Genomic DNA, 27056 nt, shown 5'->3' on the forward strand with positions numbered 1-27056 from the left:
TATCTTTTAATTTGAATCTTAGGTAACAGAGAACAAATGTATCCTGACCTGCTGGAATGTTGATCATAGACTCAAAGACTTTAAGGTCAGAAGGGACCATTATGATCATCTAGTCTGATCTCCTGCACAATGCAGGCCACATAATCTCACTCCCCTGCTCCCGTAACAAACCCTTAACCTATGTCTGAGTTATTGAAGTCCTCCAATTGTGGTTTAAAGACCTCAAGGTGCAGAGGATCCTCCAGCCATTTACTAGCTCTTACTCAGTGGATATCTGAGTGAGAGTCTTAGGCTTGGACGAATAGTTAGCCATGAATAAAGATGAAGTGCTGATCTTCTATGAGTTACAGAGATCCTGAAAGGACCAACTACTAAGCTGACTCAGGCCTTGGCTACACTCACACTTTACAGCGCTGCAACTGGGTTGTGAAAAAACACCCCCCTGAGCGCTGCAAGATACAGCGCTGTAAAGCGTCAGTGTAATCAGGGCAGCAGCGCTGGGAGCGCGGCTCCCAGCGCTGCAAGCTACACCCATAAGGGATGTGGTTTACATGCAGCGCTGGGAGAGCTCTCTCCCAGTGCTGCCGCTCTGACTACACTCACACTTCAAAGCGCTGCCGCGGCAGCGCTCCCGCAGCGCTGCCGATGCAGCGCTTTGAAATTCCAAATGTAGCCATACCCTCAGAATAGAATGGCCTGGCTTGGGAATACTCTCCAAACACTTTTTGGCCTTACTATTAGCTGTCTGTTAAAAACTTTTCACTCAAAAATGGTTTTCAGCCAAAAAGGTTTAAACTAAAACTGAAAATGTTCAGGAGAAAGCAGATAATTTTGGCAAAAAGTTACCCTTAGTAAAAAATAATTTTGCTGCACAGTTTATCACCAGCTACATTGCCTAACTCCCACTTGTGCCTGTGAAAATCCCGCCCCCCCTCTCCTACAAACTTCAGAAGTATGCTCCAATTATTACAATCATACTGCAACATAAAGTAGCCAGCATTAAAAAGTCATTCGTTATCAAAAGTTACCACACTGTAGTATCTGAGATAACTGGCAGATGAAATGACAGACAGCAAGCCCCTGTGCTCTGGAATGTTAAGAGCATTGTGGTGGGCTCTTTCAAAAGTTTTGTCAGCCTAAGTAAAACAAACAGGGATACATTCTACTTATTGGCCTTAGGTTACCAAATAATAAGTAGTTATTAACTGTTATTATGGGGAACCACAATTATCAAACACTGTGTATGTGAACTTATTTTGTATACCCTAGGGATCTAAACCTATTTTCACTCTGCTCTAATTAGAAAACTACATGATAATCTGTAGCCCCAGGCTTTTCCTACCCACCCCTGAACAACTGCTTAATTTATCCACTCAAAATAAACAAAGTAGAGCTGCCACATTCAGTGCAGAGTGCAAAATTTCCCATACAGAAGCTCAGTATGCAATCTTATGCTTCAGACTTAGCCAAAGGCTTTGAAAGAGTATTCAAACCAGTTTATGTTCTCCTAGCTATTTTGCTTTGTGGTATTGTATGCTAAATTTGGACAAGTAGCTTAAGTGGGAATAGTTAAACTCAAAATACTACTACAAAATTTTTAAATCAAGTAGCTCTATTACCTTACTAATAGAGAAGGCTGGGACATCTCCAAATGAAATGAGAGGAAAAAAATAATCTCAACTAATATCTGAATTCACAGATTTGTAGAGTCAAGGCCAGAAGGGACCACTGTGATCATTCTAGTCTGACCTACGGTATAGTACAGATCACAGAATTTCTCCAAAGTAATTTCTAAAGCAAGTATGTCAGAAAAAAAATCCGATCTTGATTTTTAAATTGCCAGTGATCAAGAAACCACCACAAACCTTAGCAAAGAGTTCCATTAGTTAATTACTCTTACTGTTAAAAATTCACACCTTATTTCCAATATGAATTTGTCTTTGTTTCAACTTCCAGCCACTGGATGTGTTATACCTTTCTCTGCTAGACTGAAGAGCCTATTACCAAATATTGGTTCCTCATGTAGGTATTTATAGACCGATCAAGTCACCCTTTAACTTTCTCTTTGTTGAACTAAATAGATTGAGCTCCTTGAGTCTGTCACTAGAAGGCCTGTTTTCCAATCCTTTAATCATTCTCATGATTCTTCTCTGAATCCTTTCCAATTATCAGCATCCTTTTTGAACCATGGACACGAGAATTGGACACAGTATTCCAGCATCAATTGCACCAGTGCCAAATACAGAGGTCAAATAACCTCACTACTTCTACTCCAGATTCCCGTTTATGCATTCAAAGATCACATTAGTCCTTTTGGCCACAGCATTGCACTGGAAGCTCATATCAGCCAATTATCCACCGTGACCCCCAAATCTTTTTTAGAGTCACTGCTTCCTGGCATAGACGCTCCAATCCTACATTCTTCGTTCCAAGATGTATTTGTTTACATTTAGCCATAATAAAATGCATACTGTTTGCATGTGCCCAGCATCCCAAATGATCCAGATTACTTTGAATCAGTGACCTGTCCTCTTCATTATTTACCACTCCTCCAATTTTTGTGTCATCTGCAAACTTTATCAGTGATGATTTTATATTTTCTTTTAGGTCATCGATAAAATTGTTCAATAGCATAGGGCCAAGAACCAGTCTGTGGAGGACCCTACTAGTAACACACTCTCAATGATGATTCCCCATTACAGTTAATTTACTCTGGTACTGTTATAAACAAGGGTGCAATGAATGCCATACCCTGGTATTTTTGAGTATGCCCACGTTTTGTGTTTAGAGGCAAGAGGATGCCCTCTTTTTGACAGTGAATACTGTTTTATGCTGAAGTAAAAATGTAAATATCAGGATAGAGACAGTACATTCATCCCCTTAGGGCAGGGACTGATAAAGAAGAAAGGTAACTTCGTTTCACTCCACAGAATCCCTTTGAATAATAAAGAAATGACACTGGTTGAGTTTGAAAGGAGACTTGGCCTCTTCTTCCCAGCTGGAAGAATGGTATCTGTGATAGCGGGTCAGGGAACTGGTTGAAATGGGGAGATTCCTATGCTTCTGGTTGCTCTCTTTGAATGGACTTCTAATTTTGCATGCTTGTTTTAAGTGTCCAGCACTGAATAATGCCATTGTTCAAGTGAGTTACTTATTGGCTAGAGAGTAGTATACCTGCCAATCAGAGAGAACATTTTCAGTGATGGCTATATTAGGCTGTGATGGAATGCAGAGCATAATGTTGACAATCTATTTATTTTCACTAAGGTTAATGACCAGGCGCCAGATGGAATGGATAGTTTCTGAAGTCTTTTGCAGCGATAATTAATGTGTGTGAATGAGCATTGTTACAAAGGAGACAAGCTCTTCATAGCGCTTCCCTTTTATTACTAGTGTTCCATTAGTTGAGATTTAGCCAGCTACTGTTCATCCCAGTGCTGATTTTGACTAGACACTGGTAAAGCTATATTTTATGTAAAGAAATTGTAGAGCTGGGTGTCCCCTACATACTGCTAGTACGCAGTTTCCCAGTGGCTTCATGTAAATATTTGAATAATATAGAGGAGAGGATTAAGCTTTGTGGGACTCAGTCATTGGTTGGGGAAGGACAGTTGTCCATAAACAACCTCTGAGTGCAGACTGAGTGGATGGACCGGAACCATTTTAGGGTGTTTCCATTCATCTCTGTAGCATATGTTATCAACAGTGTCAAACCCATATAATTTATAGTTGTATAATGCATTTTAAAAACCACCAAAACAAAACACCATTTGTGCAAACAATTTTCCTGATGTGGAGAGTGTGAGAGGATGCACCACGTGTGACAATGTTAACCACCTTTCTTAATGTACTTTTGTAAGGTGCTTAGATAGTACAGTGAGTATAATATAAGAACCTTAACAGAACAAAATAGAAATTCTGTAGAGACACCCAGCAGGATGAGCATAGATTCCTAGACCATGCTAAGTTAGCCACTCAGGCACAGCCTTGCTTAGATGCATATTTTAGGGCCTTACCAGAATGCAAAATATCCAAGGCATGCACAGAATGCACATTCCAAAGCCTCATAGTTCAGTCAAAATAAAATATTAAGAAAAATCATCCAAACACTCAAGGGTACTTTCTCAGTGAGGGTTCTTTCCCAGCCATATTTCAACTGTATAACTCCAGCTACTCAGGCTATAGAGCTATCTAGAAAGAAACCAGTCATTTTATTTAATAATGAGGAAAATATGTTGGTTTTTTACTCTTCATCCATTTTTAAATGGATGAACTGTTTCTGCTGAAACTTTCCAAAATCCTCATCTTGAGATAGATACGTAACTGACAAGTCCTGACTCATAGGCAACATTTTCAGAATGTGATAAGCATGGGAGGTTATCTTGGTAATACATTTGTTACCTTGACTTTAGTGCTGGATTTCTTTACTGCTATAATACAGGAGTTATATTTATGCTGATACTATGTAAACCAGAGTTCATGTATTAAAAGCCATTAATAAGCAACATGATGTAACCATTCCCTGTGAAGTACATTTCCATCTGATTCTAGCATCTAGAGGGTGTTAAGTGTTAAGTGGCCTCCTACCTGTACGGGAATATCAGACAGCAGAGAGCCCATATAAAAAACACACCTGGGTGTGCCATGTTGCCAAAGCTGAAAATATTTTCCTTTGAAGTTTTGTTGACAAGAAGAATGATTATTTGGGGGTTTTATTTTAAAACTTTAACTGTTTCCTCACATGAAATACAGTGTATATCTAAGAAACAGCAAGACCTGATCTTTATCTACAGACTTTAAAAAACAAAAAACATTATCCCAGTAGCACTAAGCCTGACAAATGAAGTTCCATTATATTGCACTGAGTTCCATTACACTTCCAGTAATAACTGTCTTCTGTAGGTCTCTGACTGTTTCAAGAGGTTATTTTCTATTTGGATTCCATCCTTGCAGTAGCAAGAACACTTTAAAAAGTGCAACCAGAGCTAAACTGTTAGAGGTGATAATCAAAGTTAACTGGACCTTTCTAGATGCTAATGGAATATATGGCATTATTTTGTCTTCTCTTCCATCCTGTGAAGGAGTGTACTGTCCCTTTAAATTCAGACAGGAGCTCAAAATCAAACAATCTGAGTATAATGAAAGAGGATCTCTGCTTTGCCTAGGACTGACCTATTTAAACAGGAAGAAGGAGCTAAGGAGGAGACAGAGGATTAGAAGCCATCTAGCTTTCAGAGGGTGGTGCTCTTTTACACATCATCACTTTCTCCTAATTGGAGAAAAACAATGGGGCCAGACTCTGATGTGCTGTGGGGGATTTGGGAGCTCAGCAGGGTTCCAGATACAGATTGGCAGCTGAACCCATTCTCTACAGTAGACCTAACCAAAACTCAAGATCCTAGTAACCCCCATATTTCCCAATGCTTCAAATGGCTAACATGGAATACAGTACTGCTCAGGTTTGGCCCATCTGCCCTTACATAAACAGAGAAGGAGGGGTGTATGTGCCAAACCTGAATGGTGCTGCAACCCCCATGCACTGGGTCACTACACCACTCAGTTTGGGCCCTTTCAAATGAAGGGCCTTGAGCAAACTGTCCCTTTTTCCCCTTGCTGGGCAGCCCCGAATGTGGGACTTGTTCACTTCAACCAGGCTTGGGGGGGGGAAGGGAGTTGGGTGTCAAAGCAGGACAGTCCTGTGAAACATGGGGCTGTTGGGAGGTCCGACGTCTCTGAACTCTGGAGACATTTGGATCCAATTCAGATCCAGCTCTGAACGTGGTGGCTGCTGTACATTTCTAGCTGTCACCTGTTAGCAAATCAAAACATCCTCTTGGCTGTTGCAAAGAAGTGGGTGGGGGTGGTCTACCTCACTCTCCTTCTGCTGGAAGAAATATTATCTATTCTCTTCCCCCTCCTGGTTGCTGGGAGGAGACTCTCCCATCTTCCTTGCATGTCCTTGCCCTCTGAGTCAGTATTAACTCTGAATGTCCTCCCCAAATGCACACACTATATTGCCCTACCGTGCCCTGCTCCACTTCTCAGGTGGAGTCTGGGTCTAACAGCCAGCAAAGAAGTCCCTGGTAGTGCAGCTCCAATTGAGTAATGGCTATGAAACTGAAAGAGAGCAACACTGAGAGAGTGTGGCAGCACAGGTCTCCCCAGAGATTTAGCAAGTATGGTTGAGCTGAATCCCTTACTACTCCATGGAAGAGGAACCCTGTCCCCATTACAGAGCCAGTGTCCATTCTTTCAAACATGGATGACACCTGCCTATGCAAATGCATTTGTCATCCTTTATTTCTCTGCATTCTTCAGATATAATGTGTATTATGCCTGTAACTACTATAGTACCAAACTCATTCACCATAACATCTGAAGAGAATTAGGCCTCACTGGCAGTTGCACAGTTTTACAAACACGAGCTGAGCTTCCTGATGAACAAGAGCAGAGTGAAAAACAAAAGAAGCTGAATCAGGCTCTCTTTGCAGCTTCTATCTCCTCTTTCTTTTTTGAATATCATTTTTCTTACATGTATTGTGGGTCAAATTCACTCCGCTATAACGCCACTGACAGCACAGTTGTTACAGCCAGGGAGTACATTGGCTCTGAGTGGTTTGCTGGGAAGCAAGTCCCACATATCACCTTTGGGCCTACTCTTCCTCCCACTGATGTAAGTGGAAGCTATTTCATTGGGACCTTGTTCAATGAGGAGAGATGACTACTGGGTCCCTCACCCTGTTGGAGATGCCTAGAGCCCCAGATTTCCTACAAAAGATGTCTTTCCTACATTAGGGGTTTATTTCCAATTTAGATATGCAAACACACCCAGTACTGAATTTTCTGGTACAAATATTTGTTTTCTATGACCTTAAATATAACATTACAAAAGCAATAACAAAATCTGGTGTTTTGCTACTGTCTTCTGTATATAGTAAACTCAGATGACCTTCCTGATATTAATTCCCTTTTAATTAGCTTTTTTCCCCATGCTGTGCCAACAGATGATTAGTACATTAATCTCAGTGTGTTTTCAACTGCTCATTTATTCTTCTAAAGAAGGAATTGAGTTATGAGTCCCAATTAAATCTTACATTGCAGGGGCTTTTCTCACCCTTGCTAAAATGCACATTTTTTCAGGGAATTAATATGAAAACTTGAAGATGATACTGTACAGAACAATACACCTATACAGTGCTAGCCAATAGTCCTGCCAGCTAAATACAGAATGATTCTATTCATACTGTATGTCCTAACGAAATTTGCTTTTGCAAGCTCGGCATAATGAGTGCTTCTGAACAAACTAACAAGTATTGTACAGTATAGTGTGCTTACACCAGAAGTAATTCTAAAATATCTATTAATGATACTAAATTGGGGTTGTTGCAAGCAGCAGCTACAGTTATTACTGTACTGTTTTATTACTGAGAAATAATACGAAAGGACTTAGGCTAGGAAAATCCAAAGCTATGCATTTGATATTCATCATGGATATTCAGTGGAAGGGAAAATTCTGAAAAAGTCATGTCAAAAAAGTCCATTGTTCATATTGGACCACAAATTAGATGTGAGATTGCAATGTAACATCACAGCAGAAAAGGACTGTGGATTGTTGGGCTGAAAATTTAGAACCACCGTGTTCTGCATCAGGCATTAGATACACCATGTTACTTTCTCTGACACTGATGAAAGCATTTACAATTGGACTGGATACAATACTTGAGAATACACTGAAGGGTATTTCTAGCTTTGTGTGCTGAAAGCATCTACAACATTCTCAGGTGTTTGAGTGTGGGATTTTGGTGTGGGCCCATCTTTGATGTTTATTATGTATGGTTTGAAAACACAAAGAGCATCTTCTGAATGATGATTCACTCTTTTTAAAGTGGTAGAGAAAAATCCAATATTTGTTGCACGTAATGTAGATGATATTTCTATTAAAACAGTACAACCATGACAGCAATCTGTGACAGAGAGCAGACACAACCAACTTTTCTCATGTTCCTTCCTACAGTATCTCAAGTGATTTTGTTTACATACTCTGCTGCAGAAAAAGCTGATTATGAGATGTGATAATAAGCAAAAAGTGGGACCACACCTTGTAGAGACTGTAGCAAGCATTAGCCAGTCTATATCTTCCCTTCTTTATTTCGTTAAGTGCCAGGAAACAACAAACCGATAAGTAACAAAACACAATAGCTATTCTCAACCTGCAATCAATTTCTGCTAAATGAACTACTAATCCAGAAAATAGCTGCAGACATGTTATATTAGCTCTTTGACAAAACAATGACTGTAGCTCAGGTGCTTGATTAGCAGGGATGTGAACCCACCAGGTGTTCCTTATTGGGTGTTCGTTTCCCATTTTGATTTGCACAGCTACAGGCAAAGCGACTGAGGAATACCCTAAGACACACACCAGAATTCAGCAGCAGAGCTGGGGAGCGAATCCCGGATTCTTGGCATATCGTTTCCCTGCTCTAACTACGGGACCCCCCTCTTCCAGAGCCAGGGATAGAACCAAGGTGTCCTGGCTCCCAGCCCCTCCTTGTTCTAACCCCCTAGACCTCACTCCCCTTCCAGAATGCTACTTAGGTTACCTGTCTGGCTGCCTCAAATTTGAGAGGTGTTGCAGCATCCTTCCAAGTAATGACATTTTGTGAGGCATAGCATGGTCACTGGGCCACACAAGGGAAATCGGGGCAGGATGGGAAGGGGATAGGGACTGTGCAGGGGTCACCGAGGGTAGTATTGGGAAAGGGATGGGGTTGCATGGCATTCATGGGGGCAGGATGAGGAGGGGACAAGGGCTGCATTAGCTATAGGGCTGGTCTCAGAGCATGGACCATCTTTCAATCCTCCCATTTAAAATAATCTCTAAACAGTTCCTATTGTTCATGCTATAACATGTGTTCAGTGGCAGATTTATGGGAATTGCCAGTCTGGATCAGACCGGGCTCCTTGTAGCCACGTCTCATGTTTCAGACACTCCTAAACTTTGTAAACATGGGAGTGAGCTCCCACAAAAACCAAGCCCTGTGCACTTCCATGGAATAAGCCACAAAAATCTCATTTGATTTTGCAGCACAGGGGCAGAAAGCCAAAGGGCTCATGCCTAGAGGGTCAATAAACCAAAAATTGAGCTGTTCTCATCCATTATCTCTTTAGTTTTTTGTAGTTACTGAATGTACTGAGGCCAATGTGCCCATTCAGACAGAAAAGGGCTGGAGTGGGCACTCTGCCTCCCTTCCCAGGCCCTGATGGCAAACGAGACAGCTGATATCAAACCCACAAAGGATAAAGAGGGGGCTTTGTTCCAGCACAGATCACCCATCGCATCCCCACTGAAAATTCCCGTCCAAGTAGGTTCTCCTAAGTAAAATAGCCAATGGCACAGCTAGAAATAGAGCCAAGGAGATCTGACAACCAGTGCCTTTCACAACTAGATCTCACTCCCCTCCCAGAGCCAGGGACAGAACCCAGGAGTCCTAAGTCCCAACCTCCCCTGCTGCTCTAACCTCCTAGATCCCACCTGCACACCCAGAGCTGAGGATAAAACCCAGGAGTCCTGACTTCCACTCTTTTTTACTGTAACCAATTAACCTTGCCTAACACTTAGACAAAGGGCATGTATTATTGTTTGGGAAGAGGGTTAGGCACCTTAGAATAATAGAAGATTAGGGTTAGAAGAAACCTCAGGAGGTCATCAAGTCCAATCCCCTGCTCAAAGCAAGACCGACACCAATTAAATCATCCCAGCAAAGGTTTTGTCAAGCGAGGCCTTAAAAACCTCTAAGGATGAGATTCTACTACCTCCCTAGGTAATCCATTCCAGTGCTTCACCACCCTCCTAGTGAAATAGTGTTTCCTAATATCCAACCTAGACCTCCCCCACTGTAACTTGAGACCGTTGCTCCTTCTTCTGTCATCTGCCACTGCTGAGAACAGCTGAGCTCCATCCTCTTTGGAACTCCTCTTCAGGTAGTTGAAGGCTGCTATCAAATCCCCCCTCACTCTTCTCTTCTGCAGACTAAATAACCCCAGTTTCCTTAGCCTTTCCTCGTAAGTCATGTGCCCCAGCCCCCTAATAATTTTTGTTGCCCTCCGCTGGACTCTCTCCAATTTGTCCACATCCCTTCTGTAGTGGGGGGACCAAAAACTGGATGCAATACTCCAGGTGTGGCCACACCAGTGCCGAATAGAGGGGAATAATCACTTCCCTTGATCTGCTGGCAGTGCTCCTACTAATACAGCCCAATATGCCATTGGCCTTGGCAATGAGGGCACACTGCTGTCTCATATCCAGCTTCTCATTCACTGTAATCCCCAGGTCCTTTTCTGCAGAACTGCTTCTTAGCCAGTCAGTCCGCAGCCTGTAGCGGTGCATTGGATTCTTCCTTCCTAAGTGCAGGACTCTGCACTTGTCCTTGTTGAACCTCATCAGATTTCTTTTGGCCCAATCCTCCAGTTTGTCTAGGTCACTCTGGACCCTATCCCTACCCTCCAGCCTATCTACCTCTTCCCTCATCTTAGTGTCATCTGTGAACTTGCTGAGGGTGCAATTAATCCCATCATCCAGTTCATTGATAAAGATGTTGAACAAAACCGGCCCCACGACTGACCTCTGAGGCACTCCGCTTGCTATTGGCTGCCAACTAGACATCAAGCCATTGATCACTACTTGTTGAGCCTGACAATCTAGCTAGCTTTCTATCCACCTTATACAGTAGTCCATTCATCTAATCGATCCTTTTTTAACTTGCTGGCAAGAATACTGTGGGAGACCATATCAAAAGCATTGCTAAAGTCAAGATCGATCGCATCCACCGCTTTCCCCATATCCACAGAGCCAGTTGCATGGAATCAGAGCAAGGGCAGAATTTCACCCTAAATGTACATATTGCTACATTATATGGAAGGTTCAAGTTCATGCCCATGCAACTACCTGATTTCAGCATTAATGTATGAGGGCTGAGTGAGGACAGAATCTGGCCCATAGTGTTCTGAATAAAGTTTTGATTTCTCAGTACTGGAAATGCCTGTTCTCAGCCTTTTACTTTCTGAGTCCCCATCCCCCATGCCATAAAAACTCCAGAGACCAGCTATGCCACAGCAACTGTTTTTCTGCATATAAAAGCCAGGGCCAGCATTAAGGGGTAGCAAGCAGGGCAACTGCCCAGGGCACTGCAAAGCTAAGTTGCTCAATCTTTGGCTTCAGCCCTGAGTGGCGGGGCCCAGGGTCCTGTGCTGCAGTTCAGTGCTGCAGGGCTTTGGCTTTCTTTTCCTGGACCCTAGTGAGTCTAATGCCAGCCATGCTTGGCGGCTCCCCTGAAACTTGGTCATGGCCCCTGGACCTCTGGTTGAGAGCCACTGTGGTAGACTACACTAGTACCAAGAATCCTTAACAGGAAGGTGTGCGTGTGCCATCCAGGAGAGTGGGGAAATAAAGCACAGTGTATAGTTAGCAGAATATCACAAGGTCTCTGTCTTTCCTTACAAAGAAAAAGTACAGGTTTGGTGTTCTTGATATCACCCTGCAGAAATATAAGGGCTATGCAGAAAAACGGTGTCACCTTCCCAATGTGCCATGTCCTAAGGTTTTGCGGAAGATGAATGGATCTGTTCCCAGACAACTGGCATATATAGAAAATATTATTTTCTAGCACTGGGAATTCTAATCCTCATTTTTGCAAATGAAGGATGAGGCTATGGCTGTAAACCAGTGCCCAGCTGGAAGGTGGAAATGAGCAGGGGCTGCTGCACTGGCAGACACTCTTAGGGGCTTTGTACCTGAGGCAGGTATAATGGCCTCATTAGCGCTGCAGGATCATAGGTTTCATTAGCTCTCTTTACTAGTGTGCAGCATGTACTCTCCCTATCTATTCTGACCAGGGCCGGTGCAAGGATATTTTGCGCCCTAGGAGAAACTTCCATCTTGCGCCCTCCCCCCGCCCCCCCAAAATCACATACATTATACACAATACACGGTCACAGAGTAACATGTTATAATTTAGAATTTATGTTTCCGCGCTTTAAGTTTAGCAAATTTAGAAACAAGTTCCTCCAAGTCAATGCTGTGAGCAATGTCATGTTCTATCGACAAGGTAGATAGCCCAACAAGTCTTTGTTGCAACAAGCACTTCTTCAGGCAGCTGCTATGGGGGTCACTCACAGGCTTAGGCCTGCCTGTTGCAGGCAAAACACAGCAGCAGGGCTTAAAACTCAGACAGGGCCACCCAGAGGACTCAGGGGGCCTTGGGCAAAGCAAAATTGGGGGCCTCTTCCATAAAACATTTGCAATACTATAGTAACATGTATTAGGAAATGTAAAAAATAACTAGTGAAATACATTCAAAAATTAATTTGTAATAATTTGAAAATAAACTAAATACATTATTTAAAAACATTAAAAGCTGTAATGGTATCTATACATTTGCAATTACATAATGGGCAGTTGCTGGGTGATTGTGATAGTTGGTACCAATGGGCTGTCGTTGCCTGGGGGTGGTGCTGTTGTTGCCCACGGCTGGGTGGGGAGCTGGGCTCTGGGTTCAGGGGTGCCCAGCTCACAGACCTGGGCTCAGGGATGTGGGGAGATAGGGTCACGGGGGTGTCCAGCTCAGAGGGGCTGGGCTCAGAGCTGGGGGTCAGAGCTGTTGGGGGGATGGGGTCAGGGGGTTTCCAGCTCAGAGGGACTGGGCTCGGAGCTGGGGGTCAGGGCTGTGGGGGGGATGGGGTCTAGGGGTTTTCCAGCTCAGAGGGACTGGGCTTGGAGCTGGGGGTAAGGGCTGTGGGGGGATGAGGTCGAGGGGGTTTCCAGCTCAGAAGGACTAGACTCGGGGGTCAGGGCTGTGGGGGGGATGGGGTCAGGGGGTGCCTGGGGGCACTGGAGCAGCTCAGCTCTGCAGGCTGCTGTTCTCTCCAGCCGTCCAGGCGCAAGGGGAGCAGGAGCAGGGACCAGCCAAGGACCAAGGGGGCAGGAGCACAGGCACCTGAGGCCGACCTGTGGGGAGGCACTTGCTTACCTTGCCCAATGCATGAGCGTTGGGTCCTCTTTCTTCCTCCACTCCACCAGACCAGGGCTGAGGCTCTTTTCTTCTCCATGCCTCTCGCTGGGGCTGACGTGGAGGCTGAGCCAGGGGGCAGCCCCCTCTTTCCTCCAGAAGCCCTTGTGTCGCGCCATCGCAGGGCTCCTACCATGTGCGCTAAGCAGAGCTGCTCAGCTCTGCCCAGCCGCCAGCGCCCCCACTGGCAACGAGAAAAATTGCAGAGGCTGGAGCCCCTGCTCTGGGAGGGAGAGGGATTCTGAGCCTCTGCCTGCAGCGCAGGGATTCCCCTGGGTCGGCCCAGCCGCCGTCAGCCCGAACCTCTGGGCTGCCACGGCGGCGCGCTGACCCCGGGGGCGCCCTGGGCTGCCGGGCTGCCACGGCTGCGCACTGACCCGGGGGGGCACCCTGGGCTGCCGGGCTGCCGCGGCTGCGTGCTGACCCGGGGGGCACCGTGGGCTGCCGCAGCGGCTCCCTGACCTGGGGGGCGCCCTGGGCTGCAGGGCTGCCGCAGCGGCTCCCTGACCTGGGGGGCGCTCTGGGCTGCCGGGCTGCCGCGACTGCGCGCTGACCCCAGGGGCGCCCCGGGCTGCTGGGCTGCTGCGTCGGCGGTGCACTGACCCCAGGGGCACCCTGGGCTGCCAGCTGTAGGCAGCTGCTGCTGCGGGCAGCTCAGACTACCTCTCCAGCAGCATCGGCTGCAACCCTTTAAAAAATTTTTGGGGGCACCGCTTTTTGGCGCCCTCAAATATTGGCGCCCTAGGCAACCGCCTAGTTCGCCTAAATGGTTGCACCGGCCCTGATTCTGACCACCACAATAAAGCAGGCTATGCCCTTCCTTCAACCCTTTCTCTCTGGGGAATCTAGTAGCACTGTCCATACTAAACTCCCTCATTCCTTGCATGCCAAGAATGCAAAGACAGAGATTGTGCCTCAGGCCCTGCTGAGGGGCTGTCGTGGAGTATGTGGGAGGAGTCAGGGCCCTGCAACCCCACTTCCTGCGATTCACCGTGACTCTCAGCCAGCCACTGAAACAGATTTATTAGATGACAGGAACACAGTCCCAAGCAGGGCCTGTAGGTACAACCAGGACCCCTCAGCCAGGTCCCTCTGGGGGGCAAGGATCTTAGACCCCAGACTTGGGGTTCCCTGCCTGTTCCCAGCCAGCCCAAAACTGAAAACAAAAAACCCCTCCAGCAGGTTCTCTCCCCCTCCTTCTCTCCCCCTCTCCCTTTGTCTAGCAGGTAAAGGTGTCGACTTGCCCCATCCCCCTTCCTGGCTCAGGCTCAGGTACCGTCCCTCACCCTGCTCTCCCATCCCCCCTGCAGACCGTCCCAGTAAAATTAAACAACATCCCCAGGTCAATCCACCCCGCTCCCTACTGCGTCACAGGAGCCCCAAGGCAAAGAGCTCATTTCAGTTCTGCTCCCTCCACCCTCCCACACATGTGAGCACAATCTAACTCTAAATAAACAGATCTTTAATCTGATCTCATTTTAATACGGAGGATAACAAGTGGTAGAAAGAAATATGAGAGACTTCCTGTCAGAGAGGAGTCCGGTGGCACCTTAAAGACTAACAGATTTATTTGGGCATAAGCTTTCATGGGTAAAATACCATTTCTTCAGATGCATGGAGTGAAAATCACAAATATAGGCATAAATATACTGGCACATGAAGAGAAGGGAGTTACCTTACAAGTGAAGAACCAGCGTTGACAAGGCCAATTCAGTCAGAGTGGATGTGGTCCACTCCCAATAACTGATAAGGAGGTGTCAATACCAAGAGAGGGAAAATTGCTTTTGTAGTGAGCCAGCCACTCCCAGTCCCTATTCAAGCCCAGATTAATGGTGTTAAGTTTGCCAATGAATGTAGCTCTGCAGTTTCTCTTTGAAGTCTGTTTTTGAAGTTTTTTTGTTGAAGAATGGCTACTTTTAAATCTGTTATAGAATGTCCAGGGAGATTGAAATGTTCTCCTACTGGCTTTTGTATGTTACCATTCCTGATATCTGATTTGTGTCCATTTATTCTTTTACATAGAGACTGTCCAGTTTGGCCAATGTACCTGGGAGAGGGGCATTGCTGGCACGTGATGACATATATCACATTAGTGGATGTGCAGGTGAATGATGGTGTGGCTGATGTGGTTGGATCCTCTGATGGGGTCGCCAGAATAGGTATGGGGACAGACTAGGCAATGGGATTTGTTACAGGGATTGGAATCACCAAGTGAGCTTGGAAGGAAACGAAAACTCCAGAAAACATCATTCAGCTCCTCTACCTGTATCTGAAAAGGGAAAGTTCCTGGGTTTTGGAAGGAAAAAATTGAGGGCTGTTAAAACCCTGCTAAACTCAGAGGACATCTGATGCATTTCAAATCCTGTTTACTTTCTGTGTATTCAGCAATGCTCTTTTCTGACAGCTTAATTTCTGCAGTGTGACTGGGCTTCATAAAATCTCTTTAATCGAACACAGAACACTCCATGCAATCAGATCCAACGCAGTGCTATTTTACTTGATTTAAATGAGAAAGTTAAATCTCAGTCTAGACAGGCCTCTGTGTAGCCCCTGTGAATCTTACACCATCATCTCTGAATATGTTTCTCATTTTCCAGACAAGCCCAGGGGATCTGCATCCCCCAATGAAATTCCTGTCTGCACTAAATTGCTTTTTAGTAGTGATTTATACTTCAATAAAACTACGTCACCAGAGGAAAATATCTTTAATTGTATAACTGACATGACTTATGCAGGGCATATTTTTTGTGATTAGTTATATAGAGGTTATAGGTCTCTGAGAAGAGGGTTGTAGGCCTCAGACTTTCATTTACAATGGGACTAGTAAAAGAAGAGGAAATCAACTGTCAATAAACACAACTGTCATGGCATCTAAAGTGTAGCCTGATTTATAAGCTTTTTTTGGAAAATGGAGGTGAGGCTGTACTGTAACACCATGTCTGACCCCTTGTTCCTTTGGAATTTGAGTGAGCCCAGATTTGATCTTTGCAACTCGGGCTTCTCTTTCTAAAGAGCCAAACTGAAACACAACCCAAACTTGTAGATATTTGATTTCCCACCTGGTTCTAGAGCTTTGCTCCATTACCATTCCTGTTCAAGGGAAGACTGGGTATAGACAATGGTGCTGCAGAAGACAAAAAGCAGTAGAAGGTGGCAAACATAACAACAGGTGGTGGGGAAATCTTAGGCCTTGGCTACACTGGCGCTTTACAGCGCTGCAACTTTCTCGCTCAGGTGTGTGAAAATACACCCCCCTGAGCGCAGCAAGTTACAGCACTGCAAAGCGCCAGTGTAAACAGCGCCCCAGGGCTGGGAGCGCAGCTCCCAGCGCAGCAAGCTAATCCCCTCGGGGAGGTGGAGTAAGTGCAGCGCTGGGAGAGCTCTCTCCCAGCGCTGGCGCCGCGACCACACTCGCACTTCAAAGCGCTGCCGCAGGAGCGCTCCCGCAGCAGCACTTTGGAGTTTCGAGTGTAGCCAAGCCCTTACTTAATTTTTGCTATGAAATAAAGGACTTTCTGTCTGTATGAAGCCAGCATAAATCAATAACTCTGAAATTGCAGTACATCTCTCTTCTAAAGTAGTATGTGCATTAGTTGAGACAACATGAGTGTCTCTCCCTGACCCATTTAGTAGAAGTGAGCTGACATTCTGCCAGATGGCAATCTGGATTCTGGGTACAGTGTATTTGAACTGTATGGACTTGATTTTGATCTTACTCACGTCACTGTAGTCCAGGAGGAACTGCACTGAACTCAATGGACCAGATCTTTGGATGCAACTGAGCTATGCTCCACAAAGGACCTGAGCTGAGTGGACGTGAAGTCCATTATTCTGGCCCTCTCTCTGAATCTGGAGGCATCCATGAGCTGTTTTGGACAACAGAATAGTTAGAGCAACCTCAGGGGTTATTGTGTGAATGATGATCACTATGTGCTCTAGCTGTACCCTTTCCTGCCTCTGACACTGATTCTACATAAACTTCAGGATTCCCTCATGTCAAGGCAATCCCTAGCTATGAAAGAATGGGATCTGGCCTAAAGAATTTACATATGTGAGAACAGAATCAGGCCTAATGCCTTTAATGGATACACCACTATAAATTATACAACTAAATAAGAACATTTTTTCCTCCCAGATTTGCAAGTGGTTATCCAAATATGAAACAATTAAATTTTGTCTGAATCTGAATTATTATCTGAAAGGTGGCCCAGTTTTATCACTTGGATAAGTTTGATAGTGAATGAAATGACATCTGATTTAGTAAAATGGTTTGGTTTGGACAAGTGTTACATAATTGTTACACTTGGCCTTGATTTTATACCGCATTTTCAGATTATTATTTTATTCTATTTTATCGTATTCTTATCCCATAGAAGTTAGTGGGAGTTTTACTAAAGACAGAAGTATGGGACTGTGACTTAAATCAATGACTCTTGTCAAGGTTTTTTTCCCCCACTTTGAACTTTAGAGTGCAAATATGGGGACCTGCATGAACACTTCTAAGCTTAATTACTAGCTTAGATCTGGTACACTGCCACCAGCCAGAAATTCAGTGTCTGGCACACTCCCTGTCCCCCCCATAACTTTCCCCTCCCTGGGCTGCCTTAAGAGGCTTCACCAATTCCCCGGTGAACACAGATTTAAACTCCTTGGATCTTAAAACAAGGAGGAATTAACCATCCCCCTCCTTTTCCCCCACCAATCCCTGGTGAGTTCAGACCCAATCCCCTTGGATCTTAAAACAAGGAAAATCAATCAGATTCTTAAAAAGGAAGCTTTTAATTAAAGAAAGAAAAGGTAAAAATTATCTCTGTAAAATCGGGATGGAAAATGCTTTACAGGGTACTCAGATTTATATAGACGAGAGGGACCCTGCCCCCCAGCCTTAGATTCAAAGTTACAGCAAACAGAGGTAAAAAATCCTTTCAGCAAAAAAGAAATATTCACAAGTTGAGAAAACAAACATAAGACTAATCCGCCTTGCCTGGCTATTACTTACAATTTTGAAACATGAAAGACTGATTCAGAAAGATTTGGAGAGTGTGGATGTACGTCTTGTCCCTCTTAGTCCCAAGAGCGAACAGCCCCCAAAACAAAAAGCACAAACAAAGACTTCCCTCCACCAAGATTTGAAAGTATCTTGTCCCCTCATTGGTCCCCTGGTCAGGTGTCAACCAGGTTTACTGAGCTTGTTAACCCTTTACAGGTAAAAGAGACATTAACCCTTAACTATCTGTTATGACATGCCCCCCAAATCTCAGACAGTGTGGAACCACACTGGCGGTGATTTCTTCCTAGAACTTTAGAATAAACAGTTTAATAAAACACATGCACCTTTACATATACTATTAATTATGTAAAACTACAAGATTTTTCACATTTCAAAGACAATTTTTAACCAGTTGATTCTGGGAAACTTTCATGGGAGAGTGCATCAGCTACTTTGTTAGAAGCTCCTGAAATGTGTTGAATTTCAAAATCAAAATCTTGGAGAGCTAAACTCCATCGAAGCAGTTTTTTATTATTTCCCTTAGCAGTATGAAGCCACTTTAGCGCAGCATGGTCAGTTTGTAGCCGGAACTGCCGTTCCCAAACGTATGGGCATAGCTTTTCCAGGGCATACACAATGGCGTAGCATTCTTTTTCACTAATTGACCAGCTGAGAAACATGACAGGATGGAAGTTTTGATCTGGTCCTTCCTGCTTTAAAACTTCTCCCACACCACACGCAGATGCATCTGTGGTTAGTAGGAATGGTTTGTCAAAGTCTGGGGCCCTTAGCACAGGGTCAGATATGAGTGTTGCCTTAAGCTAGGTAAAGGCCTTCTGACACTCATCAGTCCACTTAACTGCATTTGGCTGGGTCTTTTTGGTCAGGTCTGTTAGTGGGGCAGCGACTTGGCTGTAGTGTGGTACAAATCACCTGTAATATCCGGCCAAGCCTAAGAAGGATTGGACCTGTTTCTTTGACTTTGGGACAGGCCACTTTTGGATAGCATCCACCTTGGCCTGTAGGGGGTTTATTGTTCCTTGACCCACCTGGTGCCCCAGGTAAGTCACTCTGCTTTGGCCTATTTGACACTTTTTAGCCTTAACAGTTAGTCCGGCCTGCCTGATGCGCTCAAAGACTTTTTCAGGTGTTCTTCCCATGAATCAGAAAAAATGGCCACATCATCGAGGTAGGCAACTGCATATTCTCCCAATCCTGCTAGGAGACCATCCACAAGTCTTTGGAAGGTGGCGGGTGCATTTTGCAGCCCGAAAGGAAGCACATTAAATTCATACACCCCTGCATGGGTGATGAAGGCTGATCTTTCTTTGGCGGGTTCATCTAGCGGTACTTGCCAGTACCCCTTGGTTAAGTCTATTGTAGAGATGAACTGGGCACATCCCAATTTCTCCAATAGCTCATCGGTGCGTGGCATTGGATAGTTATTGGGATGAGTTACAGCATTTAGCTTACGGTAGTCCACGCAAAAGCGTATTTCCCCATCTGGTTTGGGTACTAGAACCACTGGAGATGCCCATGCACTGGTAGATGAGTGGATTATACCCATCTGTGGCATGTTTTGGATCTCTCATTCTATGCAGCTTGGGCATGAGGAGACACCCAGTAGGGTGGGGTTCTAATTGGGTGAGCATTACCTGTGTCAATGGAGTGGTATGCCCATTCAGTCCGTCCTGGGGTGGCTGAGAAAAATGGGTCGAAGCTAGTGCACAGCTCCTTGATCTGTTGCCGCTGCAGATGTTCCAGCATGGTGGAGAGGTTCACCTCTTCCACGCCACCGTCACTTTTTCCATCGTAGTAGACACCTTCAAGCCACTCAGTATCATCTTCTCCCTGGGCTGTAAACTGACACACCTTTACTTCTCTGGAATAAAAGGGCTTTATAGAGTTAACATGGTACACTTTAGGCTTTAGGGTTGAGGTGGGGAATGCTATGAGATAGTTAACAGCTCCCAGGCACTCTTGGACTGTGAATGGCCCTTCCAATGAGGCTTCCATCTTATGGGCCTGTTGCGCTTTCAAGACCATAACCTGGTCTCCTACTTTGAAGGAACGCTCTCTGGTATGTTTATCATACCAGGCCTTTTGCTCTTCCTGAGCATCCTTTAGGTTTTCTTTAGCAAGGGCTAAAGCATGTCGGAGGGTGTATTGTAGGTTGCTTACAAAGTCCAGAATGTTAGTCCCTGGAGAAGGCATAAACCCCTCCCATTGCTGCTTCACCAACTGTAATGGCCCCTTAACCTCGTGGCCATACACAAGTTCGAATGGTGAAAACCCTAAACTGGGATGTGGTACAGCCCTGTAGGCAAAAAGCAACTGCTGCGACACTAGATCCCAATCATTGGAGTGTTCATTTACGAATGAACGTAACATGGCCCCCACAGTTCCATTAAACCTCTCCACCAGGCCATTGGTTTGATGGTGGTAAGGGGTAGCAACCAAGTGATTCACCCCATGAGCTTCCCACAGATTTTTCATGGTCCCTGCCAGGAAATTAGTTTCCGAATCTGTAAGGATGTCAGAAGGCCAACCTGCCCTGGCAAAAATGTCTGCTGGGGCCTGGCACACAGTTTTAGCCCTGATGTTGCTTAGAGCTACTGCTTCTGGCCACCAGGTAGCAAAATCCATGAAAGTCAGTATGACTGCTTTCCTCTGGGTGTCTTTTTTTGGAAAGAATTCAGAATATCCAAAGCTACTTGCTGAAATGGGACCTTAATTACAGGGAGTGGCTGGAGAGGGGCTTTGACATGGTCTTGGGGCTTTCCCACTTTTTGGCACACCTCACAAGACCGGACATAATTAGCAACGTCCTTGCCCATTCCCTCCCAGTGGAAGGACTTCCCCAATCAGTCTTTGGTTCTGTTCACCCCAGCATGGCCACTGGGATGATCATGGGCTAAGCTTAAGAGCTTTACCCGGTACTTAGTTGGAACCACCAACTGTTTTTGAGGATGCCAGTCTTCCTGGTGTCCACCAGAAAGAGTCTCCTTGTATAAGAGTCCTTGTTCTACAAGAAACCGGGATTGGTTAGAAGAGCTGAGAGGCGGTGGGGTGCTCCGTGCCACCGCCCAAGCTTTCTGAAGGCTGTCATCTGCTTCCTGCTCAGTCTGGAACTGTTTCCTTGAGGCTAGAGACACCAGTTCCTCTTTAGACTGTGGACTTGGGCTTGGTCCCTCTGGAAGCGATGTAGGTGATGGGGTTGTTTTCGTTGATTGTGACCCACTGTCCGCAGGTGCACTATGTGATATTTCAGGCTCTGGCTGAGCCTCTTGAGTAGGGTAGTCTGCTGCTTCTGCCAGTTCAGGCCCACTGGTGCCCTCTGGCATTGGAGCTGTAGATGGGTTTGCAAGCGCTGGCATCGGTGCTGTCAACGGTTCTGGTGCTGGTTGCTTTTCCACTTCTGGTTCTGGGACTGGATGCACTATGGCTGTTGCAGTTGTTGGCAGGGGATCTGGTTCCACCACCTCTGTCTGGGTCTTTGGTAACACAGACGGGGCCCTGGTGGATGGCTCAGGAACAGGGATAGGTGTGGAAGCTTGCTTGGCCTGGCTGCGGGTGACCATTCCCACCCTCTTGGCCAGCTTCACATGGTTGGCCAAGTCTCCCCCCAATAGCATGGAGATGGAATAATTGTCATAGACTGCAAAAGTCCATATTCCTGACCAGCCCTTATAGTGGACAGGCAATTCAGCTGTAGGCAAGTTTAAAGATTTTGACATGAATGGGTAAATTGTCACTTGGGCCTCTGGGTTGATGAATTTGGAGTTCACTAAGGATTGGTGGATAGCTGACACTTGTGCCCCGGTGTCTCTCCACGCGATAATCTTCTTTCCGCCCACTCTCAAGGTTTCCCTTTGCTCTGAGGGTATTTGAGAGGCATCTGGGCCTGGGGATCTTTGGTGTGATGGTGGTGTAATGAACTGTACTCGGTTGGGGTTCTTGGGGCAGTTGGCCTTTATATGTCCCAGTTCATTACATTTAAAACATCGCTCAGCTGACTGGTCACTGGGCCGAGGTGGGTTGCTGGAGACTGGTGAGGTGGGACAATAGAGTGTCTAGGGCTTTCGTTGGGTTGTAGGTGGGGTCTTCGGTTGCCCTCGGTGATAGGATTTATTTTTGGTTTGCCCCTTCTGATATTCGCTCCAACTGCTAGTAGTTTTTTTCTTTTCTGCCACTTCCACCCATCTGGCTCCAATCTCCCCCGCCTTGCTTACAGTTTTGGGCTTCCCATCTTGGATGTACCTTTCTATTTCCTCAGGAACACCCTCTAAGAACTCCATTTGCATTAGGAAGTCCAGCTCTTCCAGAGATTTAGCATTTGCTCCTGATATCCAAGCATCCCAATTCCTTCCAATGTGGTAGGCATGTTTGGTAAATGACACATCTGGTTTCCACCTTAGGGCTCTGAACCGCTGGTGGGCATGCTTAGGTGTTAGCCTCATTCTGATTCTGGCCTTGGTTTGAAAAAGATCATAATCGTTCATGCGTTCCTTAGGCATTTCAGCCGCCACCTCTGCTAAGGGTCCACTGAGCTGTGGCCTCAGCTCTATCATGTACTGGTTTGTAGAGATGTTGTATCCAAGGCAGGCCCTTTCAAAATTTTCCAAGAAGGCCTCAGTATCATCACCTGCCTTGTAGGTGGGGAATTTCCTGGGATGGGGAACAGTACCTGGAGAAGGGTTGTTAGGGTTGGCTGTTCCATCCTGCTTTGCCTTTTCTAAGTCCAGGGCCTGCTGGTGGGCCTCCAAAGCCCTCCGGTGGTCAGCCTCTTTGGCTTTTTCTTCTCTTTCTCTGTCTCCTTCTCTCATCTCCATCTCTTTTTCTTTCATCTCCATAGTTCTCCTGTGGTCAGCCTCTTGGGCTTTCGCTTCTGTGGCCAGCCTAGTCATTTCTAGTTTGTTAACTGTTTCACTGGTACTCATTTTCCTGCTTTCTTGTGCTGGCCACACCCCCCTCTGCAGCTCACTGAAACCTGGGATGCACTCCGCTCAGGGCTGCTTGGTTAACAGAGATTTTCTAACTAGCTATACCCAAGAGGTAGGTAGAAAGAAAACAATTCAACTTGTAAATTCCTTTTTCCTGTTTGCTTGCTCACAGCTTGAAGCCTCCTCTTAACAAAGACCCTTGTTAAAAAACTTAACACCTCTGCCCTCAGGCTGCTTTCCAAGCAGCTAGAAAGGAGAGAAAAAAAATCCTACTGGCTTTTGGTTCCTAAAAATCTCACACCGCTGCTCACCATGTCAAGGTTTTTTTCCCCCACTTTGAACTTTAGAGTGCAAATGTGGGACCTGCATGAATAATTCTAAGCTTAATTACTAGCTTAGATCTGGTACACGGCCACCAGCCAGAAATTCAGTGTCTGGCACACTCCCTGTCCCCCCCATAACTTTCCCTACCTGGTCTGCCTTGAGAAGCTTCACCAATTCCCTGGTGAACACAGATTTAAACTCCTTGGATCTTAAAACAAGGAGGAATTAACCATCCCCCCTCCTATCCCCCCACCAATCCCTGGTGAGTTCAAACTCAATCCCCTTGGATCTTAAAACAAGGAAAATCCATCAGATTCTTAAAAAGGAAGCTTTTAATTAAAGAAAGAAAAGCTAAAAATGATCTCTGTAAAATCGGGATGGAAAATGGTTTACAGGGTACTCAGATTCATATAGACTAGAGGGACCCCATCCCCTAGCCTTAGATTCAAAATTACAGCAAACAGAGGTAAAAAATCCTTCCAGCAAAAAAGAAACATTCACAAGTTGAGAAAACAAACATAAGACTAATCCGCCTTGCCTGGCTATTACTTACAATTTTGAAACATGAAAGACTAATTCAGAAAGATTTGGAGAGCCTGGATGTATGTCTGGTCCCTCTTAGTCCCAAGAGCGAACAATCCCCAAAACAAAAAGCACAAACAAAGACTTCCCTCCACCAAGATTTGAAAGTATCTTGTCCCCTCATTGGTCCTCTGGTCAGGTGTCAGCCAGGTTTACTGAGCTTGTTAACCCTTTACAGGTAAAAGAGACATTAACCTTTAACTATCTATTTATGACAACTCTATTTCCAAACACTTGTAAACCAGAACACACAAGATAAGACTTCAGAATACTTAGAAATGGGTGGTATTTTCTGGGTGGGGAAGCAGTAGTGGCTTACTTAAGGAAGCACATGTAGCATAGGAGTGTCGGCTAATTTACTTGAGGGTTATGCACTTCTTTCCTTATGTTGGCCAAACTAAGTGGGTGGTAGGAGGGGAAGAATGCAGTCTTTATCCCTGACCCCAAATGCACTGCCCATCTGAGGATTTCAAAGTGCTTTGCAGCCCTGAGAGAATTCACCCTCCCCTCAGCCAATGAGAGACAAAGGAAGATAAGATCCATTACAGTCAGTTTCTGCTGCCTTGATCCCCTCCTCTGTCCCAGACTCCCCACCCCAGGCTTGCACCGTCCATACTGCCTTTTACTCCCCCATTTCCCTCACATCCCAGGCTGCTGTTGAATATTTTCTGTTCTCCTTTTCACCCTGCCCCTCTCCAAACCTTGATGCCTTTCTAGGTCATCTTTCCCAGTTGTAGAAGAACTTGTGATGTATCTGCAAAGCAGGGGTATATAGCTCCCTCCCCCCTGCACTTCCCTTTCCCCTGCCAAGTTAGGGAAAAGGTCCTTTAACCAGGAAGTGTCTGGGCTCTGTTTGGGAGTGGTGGTTGCCTGGAGGCAAAGAGCTGCAAGGAAGCTGAAACGGTGGCCTGGAGGCAAGCAGGCAGATGGAGAGAAGCTGGAAGCAGGAACAGTTGCAGAGCTGTGTCTGGAACAGACTGACTGTCGGACACTACGACTGGTTGTAGGTCTGTGTGTGGGACTTCTGGAGGAGCAGCAGCAGGTGGGCAGTGAGCCAGTGCAGAGGGGCCCCAATGAGAGACCTCAACTGAACCTGGAAACCTGCAAGCATGTATTTGCATAGAATATATACTGGAAAGGATACCTTAGGCACCAGGCCTGAAGAGCCCTGATTTTGGATTGGACTGCCCACAGGAACCACCATTGCTCACTTTGAACTGTAACTGTTCAAGCCTCTGTATCTAGGGTGTTTGCAACCTTTCCCCTTTCTTGCCAGCCCTAGTAAAATAACCTTTCCCATAGCCATGTGTCTGAGTGCTGATTGGGAAACACCAGGGTTAGCACTTACAAAGTCTAGCTGCCAAAGCACCTATAGTGCTTACCTATGAGTCACAATGCATCTGGCATGCTACTGGCCCCCTCAGTTTTGGGGATAGAGGGGCAAAGGTAAATGATTTTTGCTTGACCCAGGCAGAGTGTGGAGGGAATCACAGTGCAAACCTCTAGCCTCACTCCTACTCAGCCGTATAACTCCTGGTCTGAAGCAGACACTGCTATTCCAGTCCTGAACCCCATGTCCACCCATGTGCACACACAACTCTGTCAAAGCATCTGGTCTTGACCTGCAGTTTCATTTGCTGACTCACTGCAACCAGTGGGATTGAAGTATGGAAATAAGCTCACAGAAGGGAGTGGAGAGTTACCTCTGATGTCACAATGTTACCACTCAGGCAACAGTACAGTGCTCCAAATGGGCACTGTGTGTCAGGCTTTTCCAGGGTTCCAGTTTTCCAATTGTCACCAACATCAGTTAGGTTTCTTCCCACTGATGCCTAGAACATTTCCTGAAATCTTGGAATTGATTGGCTGCATTCTTTAAAAGTTATATTACAGACAGACAAATACCAATTAGCAAATCATACTTGAATTAACTGTTAGACACTTATTGACCCACTTACCAGAACAATGTGTTTTAATATTTTATATGCATGAGGCAATCTTCTTGGTAACATGTTCACTAAGGAGATAGCTACAATAATGGCTTACAGGTCTAGGCAGTATCCAAGGCGAAACAGAACTACTGATTCTCAACTGCCCTAAACCTAAGAATGACTGGTTCCAATCAATCCTAACAATGAGCAGGCAGAATTCCAAATGAGATGGGTGTTCAGTTTGCATTGTTTAAGAGGACAAAGTATTTCCTTGCTGAGCTTAATTTAAAAAAAAATGCTTAACATGAATTAAAATGAATTTTAACTTCATTGAAAACTAAACTTACCATTATCCAATGTTTCTGACGTTCCACCTACAGCATGTTAATCCTAGGAACACAGGGGCTCTGTATCTTGAAGATAACAATCTCTATAGGAAATCCAGCATTTTGGTATTCTGGCTGATTTTTGTCCTTTCTATTGTAGGTCTTCTTTTCACTTCCAGGATTTCCTTGTTCCAAATATTTCTAAACGGACACAAGCACTTCGTTGCTCTGAAACAAAAGGTCATTAAAACACAGTGATGCAGATGATCAAAGAGGGGAAAATCTCTTCTCATCACATTACCAACCTGCCAATTCAACCATTTTGAGCCATACTGGGATTCCCCACTGTAATAACCTTAGTCCCAGATTTGGACCTTAGCGTCCAAAATATGGGGGTTAGCATGAAAACCTCCAAGCTTAGTTACCTGCTTGGACCTGGTACCTGCTGCCACCACCCAAAAAATTAGAGTGTTTTGGGGCACTCTGGTCCCTCTGAAAAACCTTCCCTGGGGACCCCAAGACCCAAATCCCTTGAGTCTCACAACCAAGGGAAATAATTCTTTTTCCCTTCCCCCCTCCAGGTGCTCCTGGAGAGATACACAGACACAAGCTCTGTGAAACTACACAGAGGGACTCCCCCTCTCCGTTCCCAATCCTGGAACAAAAGTACTTTCCTATTCCCCCAGAGGGAATGCAACATCAGGCTAGCAATCCAACACACAGATCTCCCCTTGATTTCTTCCTCCCACCAATTCCCTGGTGAGTACAGACTCAATTTCCCTGAAGTAAAGAAAAACTCCAACAGGTCTTAAAAGAAAGCTTTATATAAAAAGAAAGAAAAATAAGTACAAATGTTCTCTCTGTATATAGATGATACAACACAGGGTCAATTGCTT

At 45.3% G+C, this 27056-nt stretch overlaps 1 protein-coding gene across 1 annotated transcript in view; it reads right to left on the reverse strand.

Moving 5' to 3' along the window:
- Window positions 1-26280, reverse strand: part of NEDD9 (neural precursor cell expressed, developmentally down-regulated 9) — a 107122-nt gene extending 80842 nt beyond the window's left edge. The window contains exon 1 of the mRNA XM_050941579.1: window positions 26182-26280. Within this exon, the coding sequence (XP_050797536.1) occupies window positions 26182-26184 (3 nt within the window). The 5' untranslated portion in view covers window positions 26185-26280. The remainder of the gene's footprint in view (window positions 1-26181) is intronic.
- Window positions 26281-27056: the final 776 nt, after the last annotated feature.

This window comes from Gopherus flavomarginatus, chromosome 2 (genome assembly GCF_025201925.1).
Source record: "Gopherus flavomarginatus isolate rGopFla2 chromosome 2, rGopFla2.mat.asm, whole genome shotgun sequence".
NCBI lineage: Eukaryota > Metazoa > Chordata > Testudines > Testudinidae > Gopherus > Gopherus flavomarginatus.